The sequence below is a fragment of the Carya illinoinensis genome, chromosome 5 (genome assembly GCF_018687715.1).
Source record: "Carya illinoinensis cultivar Pawnee chromosome 5, C.illinoinensisPawnee_v1, whole genome shotgun sequence".
NCBI lineage: Eukaryota > Viridiplantae > Streptophyta > Magnoliopsida > Fagales > Juglandaceae > Carya > Carya illinoinensis.
Window position 1 is genome coordinate 40,919,675 of NC_056756.1, and position 18,677 is coordinate 40,938,351.

Sequence of the window (18,677 nt, forward strand, 5' to 3'; positions counted from 1 at the left end):
TAAACAAAATTCAAAGAGACTTGCATGGAAACATGTACAAAAGCTGGAAGAAACAGAAACAAAATTAGAAATTACTGTTTATTACTGTAGCAGTGAGATAGAGGCGTTATATTATAGAAAGATATATATATATATATATATATATATATATATGTACGTACACATGCATATATTCGTACCATTGATTTGAATCTCTAGTTTGGTAGATAAATTTAAAATAAAAGATAAAATTAAAGGCGCCATTGATGAAGAACTGATGTAAGAGAATCTAATTCAGATGGTGATGAATTGTTAGATTGCATGTTGATGACGCTGAAACACTTTGAGGTGATAGATGAGCACAAAGATGGCAGGAAACGGTGATCTTTCCCCAATTTGGGTAGTTTTGGATTCGTTTTGGTATTTTGGCTTTAACTTTGGCCATGTTTATCAAAACTGTACATAATACCACAATTCGGAAAGATCTTTTCGGTGCGCAAGTCATGGTCCCTCGAAAATCTCAGTGTGCACTTTTTAAATGCCAAAATCTACTGTTTTCCCATTCGAATCTCTATTTTTAGTTTTTTTTTTAAATTTTATTTTTATAATAATATTTCGTTTATCGTTTAGGAAATGATTATGAACGCAATTTGGGCAAGCTCTTTTATAGATTACTTATTTTATTACGTATTTATTTTTGGACTGATTATTAAGATTTTGCTATTTTTGATAAAATTCTAATAAGAACAATTTTTAGCTATTAGAGTCCAGTTTGTGAGTTCAATTTCATTATTCTTAGATTTGATACTTTTGAATTAAACATTAGAATTGTTTTCATTACATTTTGAGCGATTCTCTTATCTTCATTTTTATGAATTATTTAATTAAAATTACCTTATAGAATAATCGATATTATGATTCTAGCAGTGCTTGTTGGGCCATCATGCATATATGCAAAGAGCCAATCTGTTTCTAGAGCCAATCAATTTGAGGGGCGCCTGAATGTTTTGGAGTGTGGGTTGAATGTTTTGATGTGATTGCAGGACTACTACTTCCTAATCCCTACGCCCCCTTTTGTATCTCGAATGTTTATGCACTAATATTTCTAATCTTTTTGCTTAAGGAGTAAAAAAACCTCAGTTTATGGGGTGTCATGTACATGATGTTAATTATATATTTAAATTATTGATTGTGATGATCAAACTAATTCTAAAAGAAATATTTCTGGCCCTAGCTACTGGGTGTGGTACTTGATCAATGCACTTCCTTCTCTATCCGAGCTATATTTAACAGCTTTGCTAGAGACAACCGGGATATGAAACGTTGGGTAACCGGTTGTACGAAAGAACTTACGTGGAATTAAAAAAACAAAACAAAAGGCAAAAAGGAAAAAAAAAAATCTTTCTTTTTCGTCCTCGTTCTCTTTCTTCTTCCAAGTCTACTGTCTTGGGTTTGGTTTACTTTCCTGGTTTTTTTGTTTCTACCTTCCGATTAATGTGTAATCCCTCCCTCCCCTCTTCATGTCCATCTCCTGCATATTTTTGTATGGGCTAATTTTGTGTTTTTTGAATAGATCCATCTCGCAATCTACCGGGTAAATTTTTTTTTTTCTGGACTTTTTTTTTTTTTTTTGGATTTCTCTTTTATTTCAGAATAGATCCATCTACTCAGTCACATGAAGGAGATGAGTTTATTTATGAATTTCCATTAATTCGTTGCAAAAAGGTATAGATCACTGTAAATTCTTTTATTTCATAATCCATCTATCAACTTGTTTTTAACATTTTTCGAAAGAAAAGAATAAGAAGAAGAAGAAGAAGAAGAAATAGCTTGTATGGTCCATGTACATAACTACTATGCAATACACAGTATTTTGGGGTCAGGTATTCGGTATCTCCTCTAATTGGAGAAATATTAAAAACTTGACGACGGAGTATTTCATCAAGACGACGGTGGGGGTGGCGAACTCTTCTTCTTCCATACCAGAGATTGAGCAAAGCTTTCTTCCCAAACACGATTTCTAGCTTCTTTTCATCTGAAATTTTCTGGAACTTCCTCATTCGTTTTAGATCTATATGTTAATTGAAATATAAAAAAAGAAGCTTTCTCTGCTCAATATATTTGCTTCCCTTCTAAAGCATTCTAACATCTCCCATAAAATTTCTGAGATCATTATCCTTTTTTTTTTCTCTATTCAATTTTATTCGAAGGAAAAGAAAACTTGAGGGGTTTTGAAATGAGCAGAGAAATTACGGTGAAATACTTGGTATTGATTTTACCTTTCAAACACTTTCAGTTCAACCATTTTGGCACATCTTCAAAGCGAAAATCTTCATCATCTGTGACTTCAAGATCGTTGTTGGGTCTCTCTTTTTCGTGGGTCTCTGATCTCTCGTCTTCACGGTCTTTGGAAGCCTCAAATTTCAGCTTTGCACTAGACCCTCTAGCAGAAGTGGAAAAAAATTGATAGAGAGAGAGAAGGAGCGAAACGAAAAAGTGGGAGGGAGTAAGAAACGAAATGGAGAGAGGGACAAGAGAAGGAAACAAAAAATTTTATTAAATAGGAAGCCGGTTGCACGCTGGTTACACCAGGCGGTTGCAACAAGGATTTTTGCTTAACAAAAGTGATGATATCTAAATTTATATTTAGTTTTTATTCAAGCTACTTTTATATCCAAGTCCTACATGTTTTCATTACAAGAAGAACTGCTGAGTCTGTACGGAAATTTTATACATTAAAGTCTACACGTTGATGTGGTTTAACATTATCAGATCTACTTCAATTAAAAAATAATAATTTTTAAATTTAATAAATCATAATAGTTTGTAAAGTTCTTGCGAAATTTTTTTGTATAAACGAAACATTTATCTTTTGTACCACACTCATGTTAGTAGTTGAAAATTAAGACATAAATAAGAGGTACCAAGAGTTGAGTGAGTAGAAATTAAGAGGGCGATTTCATCTTCTAGGCTTGTCTTGTTTTTAAAAGAGCAAAAGAAATAGAAAAGTGGGATTTGTTAGAAAAAAGAGAGTGACAGTGTAGTGAAAGAGAAAGAGAGGAGGGGGAAGGGGGGGGGGGGGGGGGGGGGGGGAGGGAAGAGAAGGAATTTTAACCTTTTCCATGACTACTTCTATAAAAAGATTGGAATTTATTTGTGATATGATTTTAATGAAATTCACTATTACTTAGTAGTGATCAGATCTTCCTTATTATACTTTGGGCGGTTTTCATTTTTAATCACATACAAATTTATTGTGATTAGTTGGGGTGATTGAATGGTAGAATTAATGGTTAGGAGTACGCTTTACTACTACGGGTGGGTATCTCATTTTCTTTGATGACAACTTAATTTTTTAGAGCTCTCAAAAGCAACCTATATTTGCTAGATCAAACACTGAAGCTAAATACAAAACTTTAGCAAACTCCACAGCCAAATTAATTTGGTTGCAAGATCTTCTTCGAGAACTTGGTATTTATTTACGCCAACCTCCCACATTGTGGTATAATAATATTGGAGCTACATACCTCTTTGTCAACCCCATTATACTCATACAAAGCACGATGCGATTGATTTTCATACTAGTTTGATACTAGTCACGTCATGTCCATTGCTATATCAGTAAATATAGAGTGGGAACCAACTACCAAGGATAGAGGAAGGATTGATGATAATCTTGATCCACTTCAGGTTAGGATGAACACATGGATGTTAACTGGCCACTTTGACTCCGATCAAAGTACTTGTAAGGAATGACATTCTAGGAATAGATGCTCAACATTCTAGGAATACTTGTGAGTCAACCATGCCACTTTCCAGACGACCAACTTCAGGCTTTTTTGTGTAACAAGATATTTTTAGATATTTCATTTTGAAATATCCATTAAATATAAAATATATTTTAATTCTAAATTGTCAGCTCTTTTAAGTAATTAACCGTTATTGTGTGCTAGGTCTTGCCATCATCTTGCTTCTGCATTATTGTGTTTCTCTCAGTGCATGTTGGTTTTAGTAGGGATCTGTGTCTTGAATCCTTATGTGCTCACTTGTCGTTAATTGAGTAGGAGGAAGAGATCCTAGTGGATGAGGAGCATTCATTAGGGATGCTCTTGTTAGGGGTGAAAGGTTCTTGCTATTCAAGTTGTTAACCTCCAAGCACTTTAACAAGGGGGCGTTTAAGTCTACTACGAAGAAGGTTTGGTGTCCTGTCCATGCTTTAACCGTTCGTGACCTACACCTCACATTGTTCATTGCTGAGTTTGAAGATATGAAAGTTAAAGAGCAAGTTAAACGTGATGGACCTTGGAGCTTTGATAAGCAACTCGTTCTAACCAGTGATGTGGACGAATTGAAGCAAACTCACCAAAATTCATCTTACTGAGGTTCTGTTTTGGGTCCGCATACATGACCTACCTGTTATGGCTTGGAATGATACGATGGGAAACCTTATTGGTAAGGCTATAGGAAGGTGGTGGAAATAGATTTAGAACTTGATGAAATGGCATGAGGTGAGTTTATGCGTATTAGGGTTTGTATGGATATGTTAAAACCTCTTTTACATGGGAAGAAGGTCTGTGTGAGCTCCTTTCAGCTAATCTGAGTGAATTCAATTATGAACGTCTTCGTAATCTGTGTTATCTCTGTGGTTTGATTGGACATAGTGATAGTGGAGTCTTCAAATCTATTATAATAGTGATGTTTATCTATTATTTAATTAGTAGATTAGCTTGTACTTGATATGATTAGTATAATGCACCACTCAGTCTATAAATATATATGACCTTGGTTGAATTGACGTTTGAAGAAATTATTGAATTGGATTGAATGGTGTCAGATATATTTGTTGATGCATGGATAATTAGTTGATCATGTCAATTAGGTACATTTGAATGAGACCCGGTAAGAATATTGAGTTTTTAAAACTCAATTTTCAAGTTTTTCTAGCGATTTTTCCATCGCCGCCATTAAGTTTAAAAAACAAAAAACTCAATTGCGGCGATTAAGAAATTGCTCGAAACACCTTTACCAGCGATTTTTTAATCAGCACCATTGAGTTTGAAAACCGAAAACACCTTTCCCAGCGATTATTATTTCGTTGCCAAAGGATTTTCCAATGATTTCTTCATTGCCGCAATTCAGTTTAAAATCTGAAAAGACATTTCCCAACTATTAGGAAATCATTGGAAAAACCTTTGCTAGCAATTTCTTCATCGTCATGATTCAATTTAAAAACCTTTGTTGAAAGACCTTTACTAGCGATTAAGAAATCGCTGGCAAAGGTTTTGCCGGCGATTATTATTTCGCTGGCAAAGAATTTTCCAATGACTTCTTCATAGCCGCGATTCAGTTTAAAAACCGAAAGACCTTTCCTAGAGATTAGAAAATCACTGGCAAAAGATTTTCCAGCGATTTCCTTATCGCCGCTATCGCTGAAAAAAATCAAAAATTCATTCCTAGCGATTACGAAATCACTGGGAAATCTTTTGCCAGCGATTTCCTAATCACTGCTATAGTTGAAAAAAAACAGAAAGTCCTTTCCCAGCGATTAAGCAATAGCTGGGAAATATTTTGCCAACGATTTCCTAATAGCTGCTATCGGTCTTTTCTATTTTTAAATTGAATCGTAGAGATAAAAAAATCGCTGGCAAATCCTTTGGTTTTAGTGGCGATTTTGACTTCTACCACAATATATCAGAAGTGAAGGAATAGTACAGGCGAACTCGCAGCGAGTTTAGAATCACCAGCATAGGTATTTGTCGAGGATTTTTATACTTTTCCTGGAGATTTATAATCACCGGGAAAAGTGCCTTATGTTGTAGAGATAGTAGAAGAAGGCCCAAAAGAAAATAATTTAAATATAATTTTTTAAAAAGAACAAAAAAATCTAATTAAAAAAATTAATTAACTCAATGAGAGAATATCAAAAATATTAAATAGATATTATGTCATTATTAGTTTTAAAAGTATCCCACATAATAATTATTTCAAGTGCTCTCATTCTAAGAATACACTTCTCTTTTTGTCATTAGTAATTTAATATATAATTTAAAAATTATAAATTGAAAAATCTAACTTTTGAGTTTTCATGAAAAAAATTTTATAATCCTTTGAAGAGGCAAGGGCTCATTTTTTCCCAAATGTATAGGTTATTTATAGAACTTTATTGACAATAATTACTTGTAAGGTTTGTTTGGATATTAAGAATATCTCAAAATATCTATGAATGATAGTGAAATAGTTTGACTTAAAATATTTTATTAGATTTGGTGAAATGAGAGAGAAAAAGTTGAATTTGAGAATATTTGATAATATAAAAAAAGAGTTGTGTTCTCCAATAGGCCATAAGAGTATAAAGCATGTATTGTAAAACTAGATTTGATAAAATCTTCTCTAAATAAAAAATTTTCTAATAAAATTAGTTATCAGAAGAAAATGTGGTCTAATTTTACTTTCCAAAATTATAGGTGTTATTTTTAAATAAAAATGTAATGTAAAAATAAAAATAAATTTTGATTTTTTTTAAAAGTCTCATTTAAGATATTAGCCTTAGGCACAAAACGTACGTATCGAGCCGGTTCTAGCCTTTTGGCAAACGAAAGACTGAAATCTCAGGTGGTATATATAATAGATCATATGTGGGTTTTAGGACGAGAGTGTATAAAGTTTGTGGATTGATACGTGATTTTTAAGCAACTCTATGTTGACTCAAACCACACGAGCATGCTAATAAACAACCAAGAAGAAAAAATGACCTTTTTTTTCCCTATTTAGAAAGAAAATATATTTTCTGAGCACAACTTTTTGTTTCGATTCTTTTCAACAACTATGAAAACTTGTCAAAATTAATCTTACAAAATCGATTTAAGGGTTGATCGAGATCCTCTATTTAATTCATTACTTCATGAATTTGATAGTTTCTATTTTTTATAAATTAATTATAACCAAAACGCGACTTATATATATATTTTACAAGTAGAATCATTATCGGGTAAAATCATTTCAAAGATGTTGGTCCAGCCAAAACCTAGGCTATTTCTCCTGCATGGCCTGCTTTGACTATTATCATGATATGACACTTCGAAAATATTGCATGTCAATTATGATAATTTTCATAAACTAAAAATATATTTAATACAAAATTAGTTAATTGGTAATATATATACAAGTTCTCAACTACAACTCTATGTTGACACAATCAACATATATAATACATGCAGGTAAAATATAATATAATTCCCCTTTAAAAATATATTTTCTCCATTTTTTTAGCAGACATATCTTCTGTGTGTTTTTTTCCCCTAAAAAAATCAATATTTTTTCATTAAACCAATAATAAAAAAAAAAAAATCTAGTTGCAAGTCCAACTATGCACTAATATGTGAACCAATTTAATGTGATTGGTCAAAAAATAGATTTTATTGAAAACAATACTAATTTAAATTTTAAATATGAAAAAATCAATATTAGTACATAAATTAATACGCGACTTTACTTGTACATAACAAAACTCATAGAAAAAAGTAGATTCCTTCAATAGAGATTAGAGGATGTTGGTCCAATAGGATCTCATTGATTCTTAGCGGCCGAAAGATCAAGAAAGAGCCGTCCGAAAGGACAGCTATTTTAATAGTCCATTCACTATGATCAATGACTCGTCTCAAGTGCTATCTTTATGAAAAAATTTGATTATAAGCGATTCTGCGTATTAATATGTGTATTTATTTAATCAGTCAAAAAGTTAGACTTTAATAAAAAAAATATTAATTTAAATTTTGAATATAAAAATAATAGTATTGGTACGTAAAATCACTTGTACGTAACAAAACTCCTATGTTTAAAATGATTGAAAAGAGAAACTAATTTTAATCTTTGCTTTGTTCCAAAGAAAAATAAAAAGTTTTAATCTTTGCTTCAAGAGTTAACCTTAGAAACGGTTAGGCTTCTTAAGGCCAAAGAGTAGCCCACTAACAAATAATTGACACCTAGACTTTCCACTATAGTTATCCTGTAGTTGCACTCTATTAGATTATAGAATTAGGCAAGCCCCCCCCCCCCCCCCCCGGCGGCGCTCCTCTCGCACCCCGGGATGTCGCATCCCCCTCTCGGCTTTGTCCTCAAACCTAGTTTTGGAGTAATAAAAGCTTACGATATATACATTAAATTATGTTTCCTTTGTTCTGAACCTTGAATATGCAGAAAACTTTTGGCAAGGATGAATTGAACCCATCAATGATTTCCTCTATAAAAATATAGAAACATCACCAACCCTCCCAAAAAAAATAACACATTTATTTCACTAATCTAGATGGGATGCATCCTGGAAAGAAAATAAATTTGCAGCAGTCCAAAACCATAACAAAAGTGGAAGAGATTAAATTACAAAAAAAAAAAAGAAAAAAAAAGCAAAAAATGAAATCCGTGTGTTCAGATGGTCGGAAAAACCAACGGAGGCAATTGATGGTCGGTCGGAGATGGTGGCAGTGTGATCTTGGGCGTCGGACTGAGATGATGGCGGTGGAAGAATTTGCAATGAGGAAGAGGAAGGGTTTCGTCACTCGAATTGCTCTTGGGAGAAAATAGTGAGGCTATTTTCAATGTTCCAGTGTGGTGGAGTCTACTTCTCTTAGTGTGAAATTCCTAATGTGGCATGCAGTGAATGGATGGCTGCTATAATGCTATTGCTAACTGGACCGTCCCAAAGAGGCTTTGTTGCTTCAAAGGTGACTACATCTACAACCTTTCTTAAGATAATCTTTCGCCCCTACCAATTTAGATTCAGAGCTTGCTTGGTTGTAAAACTCAACTGAGATTAATTCAGTGAGTAATGTTATACACCACACTCTCATATTTTTTTTCATCCTATTAAGAAAAATGTGACTCATTATCACTATTGGATGATAAAGAAATATGCAATAAATGATTATTCAATGGTGATAAATGTGCCACATTATACTTAGTGGGATGAAAGTGAGATAGTAGTATGATATATAGAATTTTTTCAACTCAAATTTTCTTTACATGTGAGACTCACAACCTTTTTTTAACTTCCAATAAATAGTACTAAACTCATCTTAACATCTAAACACATCTAAATAAATTTTAGATGGATCTCACATAATTCACTCTATCAACTCAACTTACTACTATTTATAAAGAACTGAGCTTAGTTTAATATCCAAACGAAGTCTCAATGGTATGTAAAGGGTTAAGAACCACCCCATGGTTGCTCAAGTATTGTTATACTAGTCTCTAAAAGTTTCATATTTAGTAAAGGAAAATAATATATATGAAATAATTACCACAATTTTTTACACAATCATATTTTTTTTTAGATAAGATATTTTTTTATAAAATAATTTATAAAAATAATATTTTTTATGAAAGAATTATAAGTATATCATTCTTTTTTCTAATTAAAACGTCTCTATAGTATTTATAATCAAAGCTTCACAAAAAAATTCACTTGTTTTATCTTCTATTTTCTCGTTCGCAAAACTGATGCCGGCATTCGATACCTGCAAAAAAAAAAAAAAAAAAAAACTGATGCCGGCATTCACTCAAAAGCACGTTGGCTTATCTCGGCCTAAGATTAAAATAAAAGTGTTGAACCTAGTCAACAGGCCACATTATTTTTAAAAATATTAAATATTTATAAAAATGAATCAAAACGAAAAAAATAAATTAAATTATCGAAAACTAAGGAAAAACACATCAGATTATAAATTATAAAAAGGCCACCAATTACGTGTCTTCTTTACAGGTCGTACACTCCCAATCCCACATATGATTTGCGTGGATTAAAATATACAAAATAGTCAAAGTCAAAGAGCACAAGTTCGATTCTCTTTCCTATGAAATTATGAATTCCCTTCCTTCCTACGAAGATTCAAGATAGTCACAATGAATCAACTCTTTACAGTCGACCACCACGTGGGACTCAGATTGGTTCTCTCTCTTTTGCCAATGGCTCCTACAACACTTGCTAATATTCATCGTCCTTTGCTTCATCTTCTTCTTCTTCTTCTTGTCCTTGTTATGGTCTCCCATATTCCTTCTGCAATGTCTCAAGCTTTTAACAACGTAACTGCGGGTTATTATCTCGTTGCCACTAACGAATGCGTCCCTTGGACTTCACCATCTGGAGATTTTGCATTCGGATTCTGCAGCCTTCCAGGTCAAGAAGACCAGTTCCTTCTCGCAATCTGGTTCGCTACGATACCAGAAAAAACCATAGTTTGGTCTGCAAACAGAGATTACCCAGCAGATCGAGATTCAATCGTGAAGCTAACCACCGCCGGACAGCTTGTGCTCACAAAATCAGATGGGTTGCCGTTGTGGGCTTCTGACAACCCTGGAAATGTTCCGATATCTCACGGGGCCATGCTCGACACTGGAAACTTCGTAATAACGAGCACAAACTCAAGCATCATATGGGAGAGCTTCAAGAATCCGACCAACACCATTTTACCAGCCCAAGTATTCGGTGTGGGGAACAGCCTTCTGTCTAGTCGATCCGAAAGCAATTTCCAGCAGGGTAAATTTCAGCTCCGTTTAACTGGTAATTATGATCTGATGCTTAATCAAATCAATGTATATACCGAAAACCCTTATGACGCCTACTATATAGATCGGAACGTTTTAGAGCTGATATTGGACAAGTCAGGCTATCTACAAATCAGAAACTCGCCCAGTGGAGATATATCGAATCTTACAACAGAGAGCGTGGTCAATGGGGAGGAGTCATACTACAGGGCAACACTTGATTTTGATGGAGTTTTCAGACTCTATGCTCACCCAAAGAAATTCAATAATGGCAACCGAAGCTGGTCCACTGTCAGGTCTGTTCCTGAAAACATCTGCCTCAGCATTTTAGACTATTTAGGAAGTGGCCCTTGTGGGTATAACAGTATCTGTGCATTGGCTCCAGATGGTAAGACAGATTGCAATTGCCCCCCTGGGTTTTCTCTCATGGATGTAAGTGACAAGTATGGTGGCTGCAAACCAGACAATACAAGCTATATGCAGCAATGTGACCAGAAGGGATCTGTGATTGCAGAGGAATACTATGAATTATTGGACATGAAGTTCGTGGATTGGCCTTTAGCTGCTTATGACCTGCTGCAACCTACAACAGAATTTGAATGCAGGACATCTTGTCTGCGTGATTGTTTTTGTGCAGTCGCCATTTTCCAGGACCCAAAGTATAATTATGGTATTGGAAGATGTTGGAAGAAGAAATTACCGCTTTCTAACGGCAGATTGAACATGAGTACCGTTGATAGAAAAGCTCTGTTCAAGACATTGAAATCAGAATATAATAGCTCTTCCCAGAATCCGAATCATCCGAATCCCGGCGGAGGAAAGCAGAATAAAGAAATATTAATCCTCGCTGTACTCCTAGGCGCATCTGTATTTTTGAACTTGTTTTCTTTAGCTTCAATTTTTCTAGTTGTCTGTTGCATGTGGCAGCGAAAACTACCGAACTTCTACAGTATCTTAAACACAAAAGACCCAGACATGAATATGCGTTCTTTTACATACAAAGAGCTTGAAGAAGCCACTGATGGGTTCAAAGAAGAATTGGGCAGGGGTTCTTTTGGCAATGTTTACAAAGGGGTGTTGGTATCGAGTTACAGCAAAAAAGTTGCAGTCAAGAAATTAGACAAAGTTTTGAAGGATGGAGAGAAGGATTTCAAAACTGAGGTGACTGTGATCGGCCAAACTCACCATAAGAATCTGGTCCGGTTGGTTGGCTACTGTGACGAAGGTGAACACCGACTTTTGGTGTACGAGTTTATGTACAATGGCTCGTTGTCGAGTTTTCTCTTTGGGGTTTTAAGACCAAGTTGGCAACGAAGAATGCAGATTGCATCAGGAATTGCTAGAGGTCTTGTGTACTTGCATGAAGAATGCAGCACTCAAATCATTCACTGCGACATAAAGCCTCAAAACATACTCTTGGACGATTCTTTTACGCCCAAAATTTCAGACTTCGGATTGGCAAAACTACTGATGAACCACCAGACTCGGACTCTCACCGGGATTAGGGGGACTAAAGGGTATGTTGCACCAGAGTGGTTCAGGAACACACCTGTCACTGTAAAGGTGGATGTCTATAGTTTTGGAGTCATGCTGTTGGAGATCATTTGCTGCAGAAGATGTGTGGAAATTGAGATGGAGAAGGCAGCAATACTAATCGAATGGGCTTACGAATGCTATAGCGAAGGGAAGTTGGAGAAATTGGTGGAAAATGATGAAGAGGCTTTGAGTGATTTGAGGATGGTGCAGAAGTCGGTGAAAGTGGCAATTTGGTGTGTTCAGGATCTGCCATCATTGAGGCCATCCATGAGAGAAGTCACTCACATGCTAGAAGGCATTCTTGAGGTTTCTGCACCTCCATGTCCTTTCCTCTACAGCTCAATGTCCGGATCCGATCGTTAGTTACCCTAGGCATGCAGGATTTTCAACTAATACAGATATAATATCTATGAAGTACTATTGTTTGTAATCCTTGAATTATTTAGCTTCTACTTCTTAGATTCCATATATAACTGTTCCGTTAAATAATCTGGAGTAAGAGTTGAATCACTTACAGAGTTGTGGTTATTTCATGGGAGATTAAAAGGACTATGTTTTAGGTAGGAATTTGATAGTTGTGTTCTGATATAGATTTGAATTTACGATTGCTGTATCTATATTTCTTAGTTGGTTATGCTGGGTTTCTTTATTATCTGTCCAAATCGTTCATTGTTTCCAAAGGAATCCTATCGCATTTGAAGGCATTTTGATCATGAGCTTGGATCCGGCATAGTCTTGGGAAGAAACTATATATCCAGTGAAAAAGCGGACTTTTATTTGGCAGCCCAACTCAATGCAGACACTGATCCAGAGGCTACAGTGACCTTTTCTCTCTTCTTGTTCTTTGATTAATCCAAGTATACAATATATATGAGGAATCTTCTAACTTTGCTCTCTCTGATTTGCAAGTGGGCCTCTGGCTCAATATGATCTGTGGCTTTGAATTTGATGTAATCATATTTTATAATGATGGTATTTTAGTAACATAATGATACTTTTAGTAGTTATTTTAATGTCGTAGGAAGTAGTATTTTCATTTGAGTCATGACTCTCAAATGGGCACATCTTTTATCTCCAAATAGCTAGATTTCAACCCGTTGGTCCTTTATTTAAACACTTTTGCTCATAAAAAAGAAAAAAAAAATAGAAGATATGTGTATATATATATATGTATGTACACATGCATATATACGTACCATTGATATGAATCTCTAGTTTGGTAGATAAATTTAAAATAAAAGATAAAATTAAAGGGGCCATTGATGAAGAACTGATGCAAGAGAATCCAACTCAGATGATGTTGAGTTGTCAGATTACATGTTGATGGCGCTGAAACACTTTGAGGTGGCAGATGAGCGCAAAGATGGCAGAAAACGGTGATCTTTCCCTAATTTGGGTAGTTTTGAGTTCGTTTTAGTATTTTAGCTTTAACTTTGGCTATGGTTATCAAAACTACATATATGACCACAGTTCGGAAAGATCTTTTCGGTGCGCACGTCATGGTCACTGAATATCTTAGTGTGCATTTTTTCGATCCTAAAATCCACTATTTTTCCCTCCGAATCTCTATTTTTAGTTTTTTTTTTTCTTTTATAGTAATATTTCGTTTATCGTTTAGAAAGTGATTATGAACTCAATTTGGGCAAGCTCTTTTACAAATTACTTATTTTATTACGTATTTATTTTTGGAGTGATTATTGAGATTTTACTATTTTTGATAAAATTCTAATAAGAACAATTTTTATCTATTACAATCCGGTTTGTGAGTTCAATTTCATTATTCTTAGATTTGATACTTTTGAATTAAACATTAGAATTGTTTTCTTTACATTTTGAGCGATTCTCTTATCTTCATTTTTATGAATTATTTAATTAAAATTACCTATAGAATAATCGCTATTATGATTCTGGCAGTGCTTGTTGGGCCATCATGCGTATATGCAAAGAGCAAATCTGTTTCCAGAGCCAATCAATTTGAGGGGCGCCTGAATGTTTTGGAGTGTGGGTTGAATGTTTTGATGTGATTGCAGGACTACTACTTCCTAATCCCTACGCACCCTTTTGTATCTCGAATGCTTATACACTAATATTTTTAATCTTCTTAGAGGAAAAAAACCTCAGTTTATGGGGTGTCATGTACATGATGTTAGTTATATATTAAAATTATTAATCGTGATGATCAAACTAAATCTAAAACATTGAAATATTTCTAGCCCTAGCTGCTGGGTGTGGTACTTGATCAATGCGCTTCCTTTTCTATCCGAGCTATATTTAATAAAAGTGATGATATCTACTTTTGTATTTAGTTTTTATTCAAGCAACTTTTATATCCAACTCCTAGATGTTTTCATTACGAGAAGAACTGCTGAGTCTGTACGGAAATTTTATACATTAAAGTCTGTCTATACGTTGATGTGGTTTAACATTATCAGATCTACTTCAATTAAAAAATAAAAATAAATTTTTAATTTAATAAACCATACTAAATCACGTTAATTTGTAAAGTTCTTACGAAATTGTTTTGTATAAACCAAACATTTATCTTTCGTACCACACTCATGTTATTAGTGGAAAATTAAGACATAAACAAGAGGTACCAAGAGTTGAGTGAGTAGAAATTAAGAGGGCGATTTCACCTTCTAGGCTTGTCTTGTTTTTAAAAGAGCAAAAGAATCTGAAAAGTGGGATTTGTAAGAAAAAAGAGAGTGAGTGCAGTGAAAGAGAAAGAGAGAGAGGAAAAAAAGAAAGAAAGAATTTTAGCCTTTTTCATGACTACTTTCATAAAAAGATAAGAATTTATTTGTGATCCGATTGTAATGAAATTCACTATTACTTAAGTAGTGATCAGATCTTTCTTAATTATACTTTGGGTGGTTTTTATTTTTAATCACATACAAGTTTATTGTGATTAGTTGGTGCGATTGAATGGTAGAATTAATGGTTGGGAGTACGCTCCAATAATATCGGTGGGTATCTCATTTTCTTTGATAACAACTTAATTTCTTAGAGCTCTCATGCAACCTACAGTTGCCAGATCAAGCACTGAAGCTGAATTCAAAGCTTTAGCAAACTCCACAGCTAAATTAATTTGGTTGCAAGATCTTCTTTGAGAACTTGGTATTTATTTATGCCAACCTCCCACATTGTGGAGTGATAATATTGGAGCTACATATCTCTCTATCAACCTCATTATACTCGTACAAAGCACGATGCGATTGATTTTCATACTAGTTTCATTCTAGTCACGTCATGTCCATTGCGATATCTGTAAATAGAAGAAAATCATTAGCTTCATTAGAGTGGGAACCAACTACCAAGGATAGAGGAAGGGTTGATGATAATCTTGATCCACTTCAAGTTAGGATCAGTAGCAAACACAAGGATGTTAACTGGCCACTTTGACTCCGTCCAAAGTACTTGTGACGAATGACATTCTAGGAATAGATGCTCTCAACATTCTAGGAATACTTGTGAATCAACCATGCCACTTTCCAGATGATCAACTTTAGGCTTTTTTGTGTGACAAGATTTTTTCAGATATTTCATTTTTAAATATCAATTAAATATAAAATATTTTTTAATTTTAAATTGTAAGCCTTTTCAAGTAATTAATCATTATTGTGTCAGGGTCCTGCCATCATCTTGCTTCTACGTTATTGTGTTTCTCTCGGTGCATCCTGATTTCAGCATGGATTTCAGCATGGATCTGTGTCTTGAATCCTTGTGTGCTCACTTGTATTTAACTGAGCAAAAGGAAGAGATCATGGTGGATGAGGAGCATTCATTGGGGATGCTCTTGTTAGGGGTGAAAGGTGTTTGTTATTCAAGTTGTTAACCTCCAAGCACTTTAACAGGGAGGCCTTTAAGTCTACCATGAAGAAGGTTTGGCGTCCTGTGCATCCTTTAACCGTTAGTGACCTACACCCCACATTGTTCATTGCTGAGTTCGAAGATATGAACGTTAAAGCGCGAGTTAAACGTGATGGACCTCGAAGCTTTGATAAGCAACTCGTTCTAACTAGTGATGTGGACAGATTGAAGCAAACTCAGCAAATTCATCTTACTGAGGCTCTGTTTTGGGTCTACATACATGACCTACCTGTTATGGCTTGGAATGATACGATGGGAAACCTTATTGGTAAGACTATAGGAAGGTGGTGGAAATAGATTTAGAACTTGATGAAATGGCCTGAGGTGAGTTTATGCGTATCAGGGTTTGCATGGATATGTCAAAACCTCTTTAACATGGGAAGAAGGTCTGTGTGGGCTCCTCTCAACCAGTCTGAGTGAATTTCACTTACGAACTTCTTCATAATCTATGTTATCTCCATGGTTTGATTGGACATCATCTGACTGTGATCTTTGGGAGGAGTCTATGAATTCTTTAAAAGTCTCTGAATTTCCGTATGGTCCTTGGCTTTGTGCAGGGGGATCAGGTACTTCTAGTTTGAGTCGTTTCCACCAACAACATGATCAGCGAAGCCCATTGATCCAATCTGAGGGTCAGGCCTCTGGTGAATCCGAGAGTAACTGTCGATGGAAGTTTTAGTGGATCATTCAAATTCTGAGTATATTTCAGAGCAGTTACACCATGGGGCCAATCCAAATCAAGTTAGATCTCACAAGCAATTATTTTCAGTTTATCATGAGGCAAAAAATCCGGGTTTTGATCTCTGTGGGGGTAATTGGCGGTAAAAAGGGAGTTTCAAAAGATAAATTTTGTTTTTTTTTTTTTAAAAAAGAGGATGGTACTTCAATTTTATTGATGGCCTTCACTTTTGGCGGAGAAAAATCATGGCTACAACCATACACTTGGGGGTTACAAAATGAGCAAAATGACCAAAACCCAGACATCAAAATTAAACAAAATACTCTAAAGTGGACAAAATACAAAACAAATAGAACAAAAACAACACAGAAAAAAACCCACTTGCAAAAGAAAAAACAATAGCTCACCAAATAATATAATACCAAAGCAAACAATAGCAAAAAGGGCAAATACCTCACTTCGAAAACCTCAAATAAAGAAAACCTAATTTTTCCATGCAAATGAGGCCTTTTAAATGACTGGGTAACATATCCATATCATAGAACAAATCGATATTTAGACCCCCATAACCCTAATTAGCAAAGAAATCTGCCACTACATTACCTTCACAATAAATATGGTTCACTTGATACTCCATATAATCAAAATAGTCTTGAAGCACATCCCAAAAGTCCTTGAGATACCAAATATTATAGCTTCCCCTAGTAATCCAGTTAACGAGAATTTGAGAGTCTGTCTCAATATGAACCCGATAAAAACCAAGCTGACAGCACCTTTTAACTCTTTCCAGCAAACTTCTCATTTCTGCAAAATTATTAGAGCCCTGGCCAAGATACACAGAGTAAGCCGCATGGAGCTTACCAACTGCATCACAAACAACTCCCCGAGCACTAGCCAGACTACCCAAACTACTGCCATCGATATTGAGCTTCACCTGGTCCTACTGGGGCGGAATCCACTTCACCAAACTAACCTTCTTAGCTTTAGGAAATACAATTGGGATCTCCAACCTTTTTAAGTAATCAACATCTTGCTTAGGAAGCCTTGACACTTTCATATCCACCTGCATAACACGACAGATCCAAAATTTAATAATATGCCAAGCTAACTCCACTGATTCAACCTTACCTTCATACCTGGCTTTACACCGTCTATCCCAAAACTTCCAAGAAACTATGGATGGAAGAAGAAAAAAAATAAGCCAAATTTGAGAAAACTAACCAACACGACGAAACCAAAAATTAACTTGCTCATGCCAAACACAGAAGTGACCCATATGCACACCTAAGTGAATTGCGGCCAAAAGCCAACTATGTCTTGCAAAATCACCGGTACAAAGAATATGATTAACATTCTCAAGGTGACCCATATAACAACAATTACATTTAGAGACCATAGGAATGCCAGCTATTTTAATCTTTTCATCCACACTCTAGTAGTTATTAGTCGCCTTCCACATCATTATAGAAATTTTCTTGGGGAGATCAGCATGCCAAATCCATTGAGCCCAGGGTAATGGAGGTGCTTGAACTTGAAGAAGATCCTAAGCACTCTTAGTAGTAAAATAACCATCCTTATCATTCTTCCAGATGGAACATCTGGCCCTTCCTTACGCCTAGCCAAAAATTGAATCAAATCATTAGCTTTTTAGGGACCCACCAACCTTTCCAATAGGGGAATATCCCAACTATTATCAATATGACACTCTTTAATTTTCAATAAATGCTTTTTAGTCACTGGGTACTAGCCATGAATAGGGTCATCCTCATCCCAATTATCATACCAAAATGATATGTTTCCATCTCTCAGTATCCACTTAGAGTTGTTTAAAACATCAAGGATACTATTAAAAATAGGGATACTATTAAAAATAGCCTTCCAAAACCGAGAACCCTTCGTAGGATCCACAAGGGAAAAATGATTACCCTGAACATACTTACCTTTGAAAAAATCCGCCAACAATGATTGCCTAGAAATCAATCTTTAGGCCAGCTTCATGTGTAAAGTCTTTTGAGTATCCCCAAATTCGCGAATGCCCACCCCACCTTCATAAATGGATTTACAAATTTTA

General features: G+C 35.0%; 1 protein-coding gene across 2 annotated transcripts; it reads left to right on the forward strand.

Moving 5' to 3' along the window:
- Positions 1 to 9,779: 9,779 nt before the first annotated feature.
- LOC122309102 (G-type lectin S-receptor-like serine/threonine-protein kinase LECRK4) lies at positions 9,780 to 12,691 on the forward strand. 2 transcript variants are annotated; one of them, XM_043122471.1, is made up of 2 exons: positions 9,780 to 10,513; positions 10,607 to 12,691. In XM_043122471.1, the coding sequence occupies exons 1-2, from the start codon at positions 9,880 to 9,882 to the stop codon at positions 12,418 to 12,420; spliced, it is 2,448 nt and encodes an 815-aa protein (XP_042978405.1). In that variant the 5' UTR covers positions 9,780 to 9,879; the 3' UTR covers positions 12,421 to 12,691. The 2 variants fall into 2 exon arrangements, with proteins under 2 accessions (XP_042978405.1, XP_042978403.1); XM_043122469.1 differs by having other exon boundaries at positions 9,786 to 12,691.
- The last annotated feature ends 5,986 nt before the right edge of the window (positions 12,692 to 18,677 follow it).

Bases quoted from the DNA above. Each gene is read 5' to 3' on its own strand.
- LOC122309102 (XM_043122469.1), top strand. From the start codon at position 9,880: ATGAATCAACTCTTTACAGTCGACCACCACGTGGGACTCAGATTGGTT.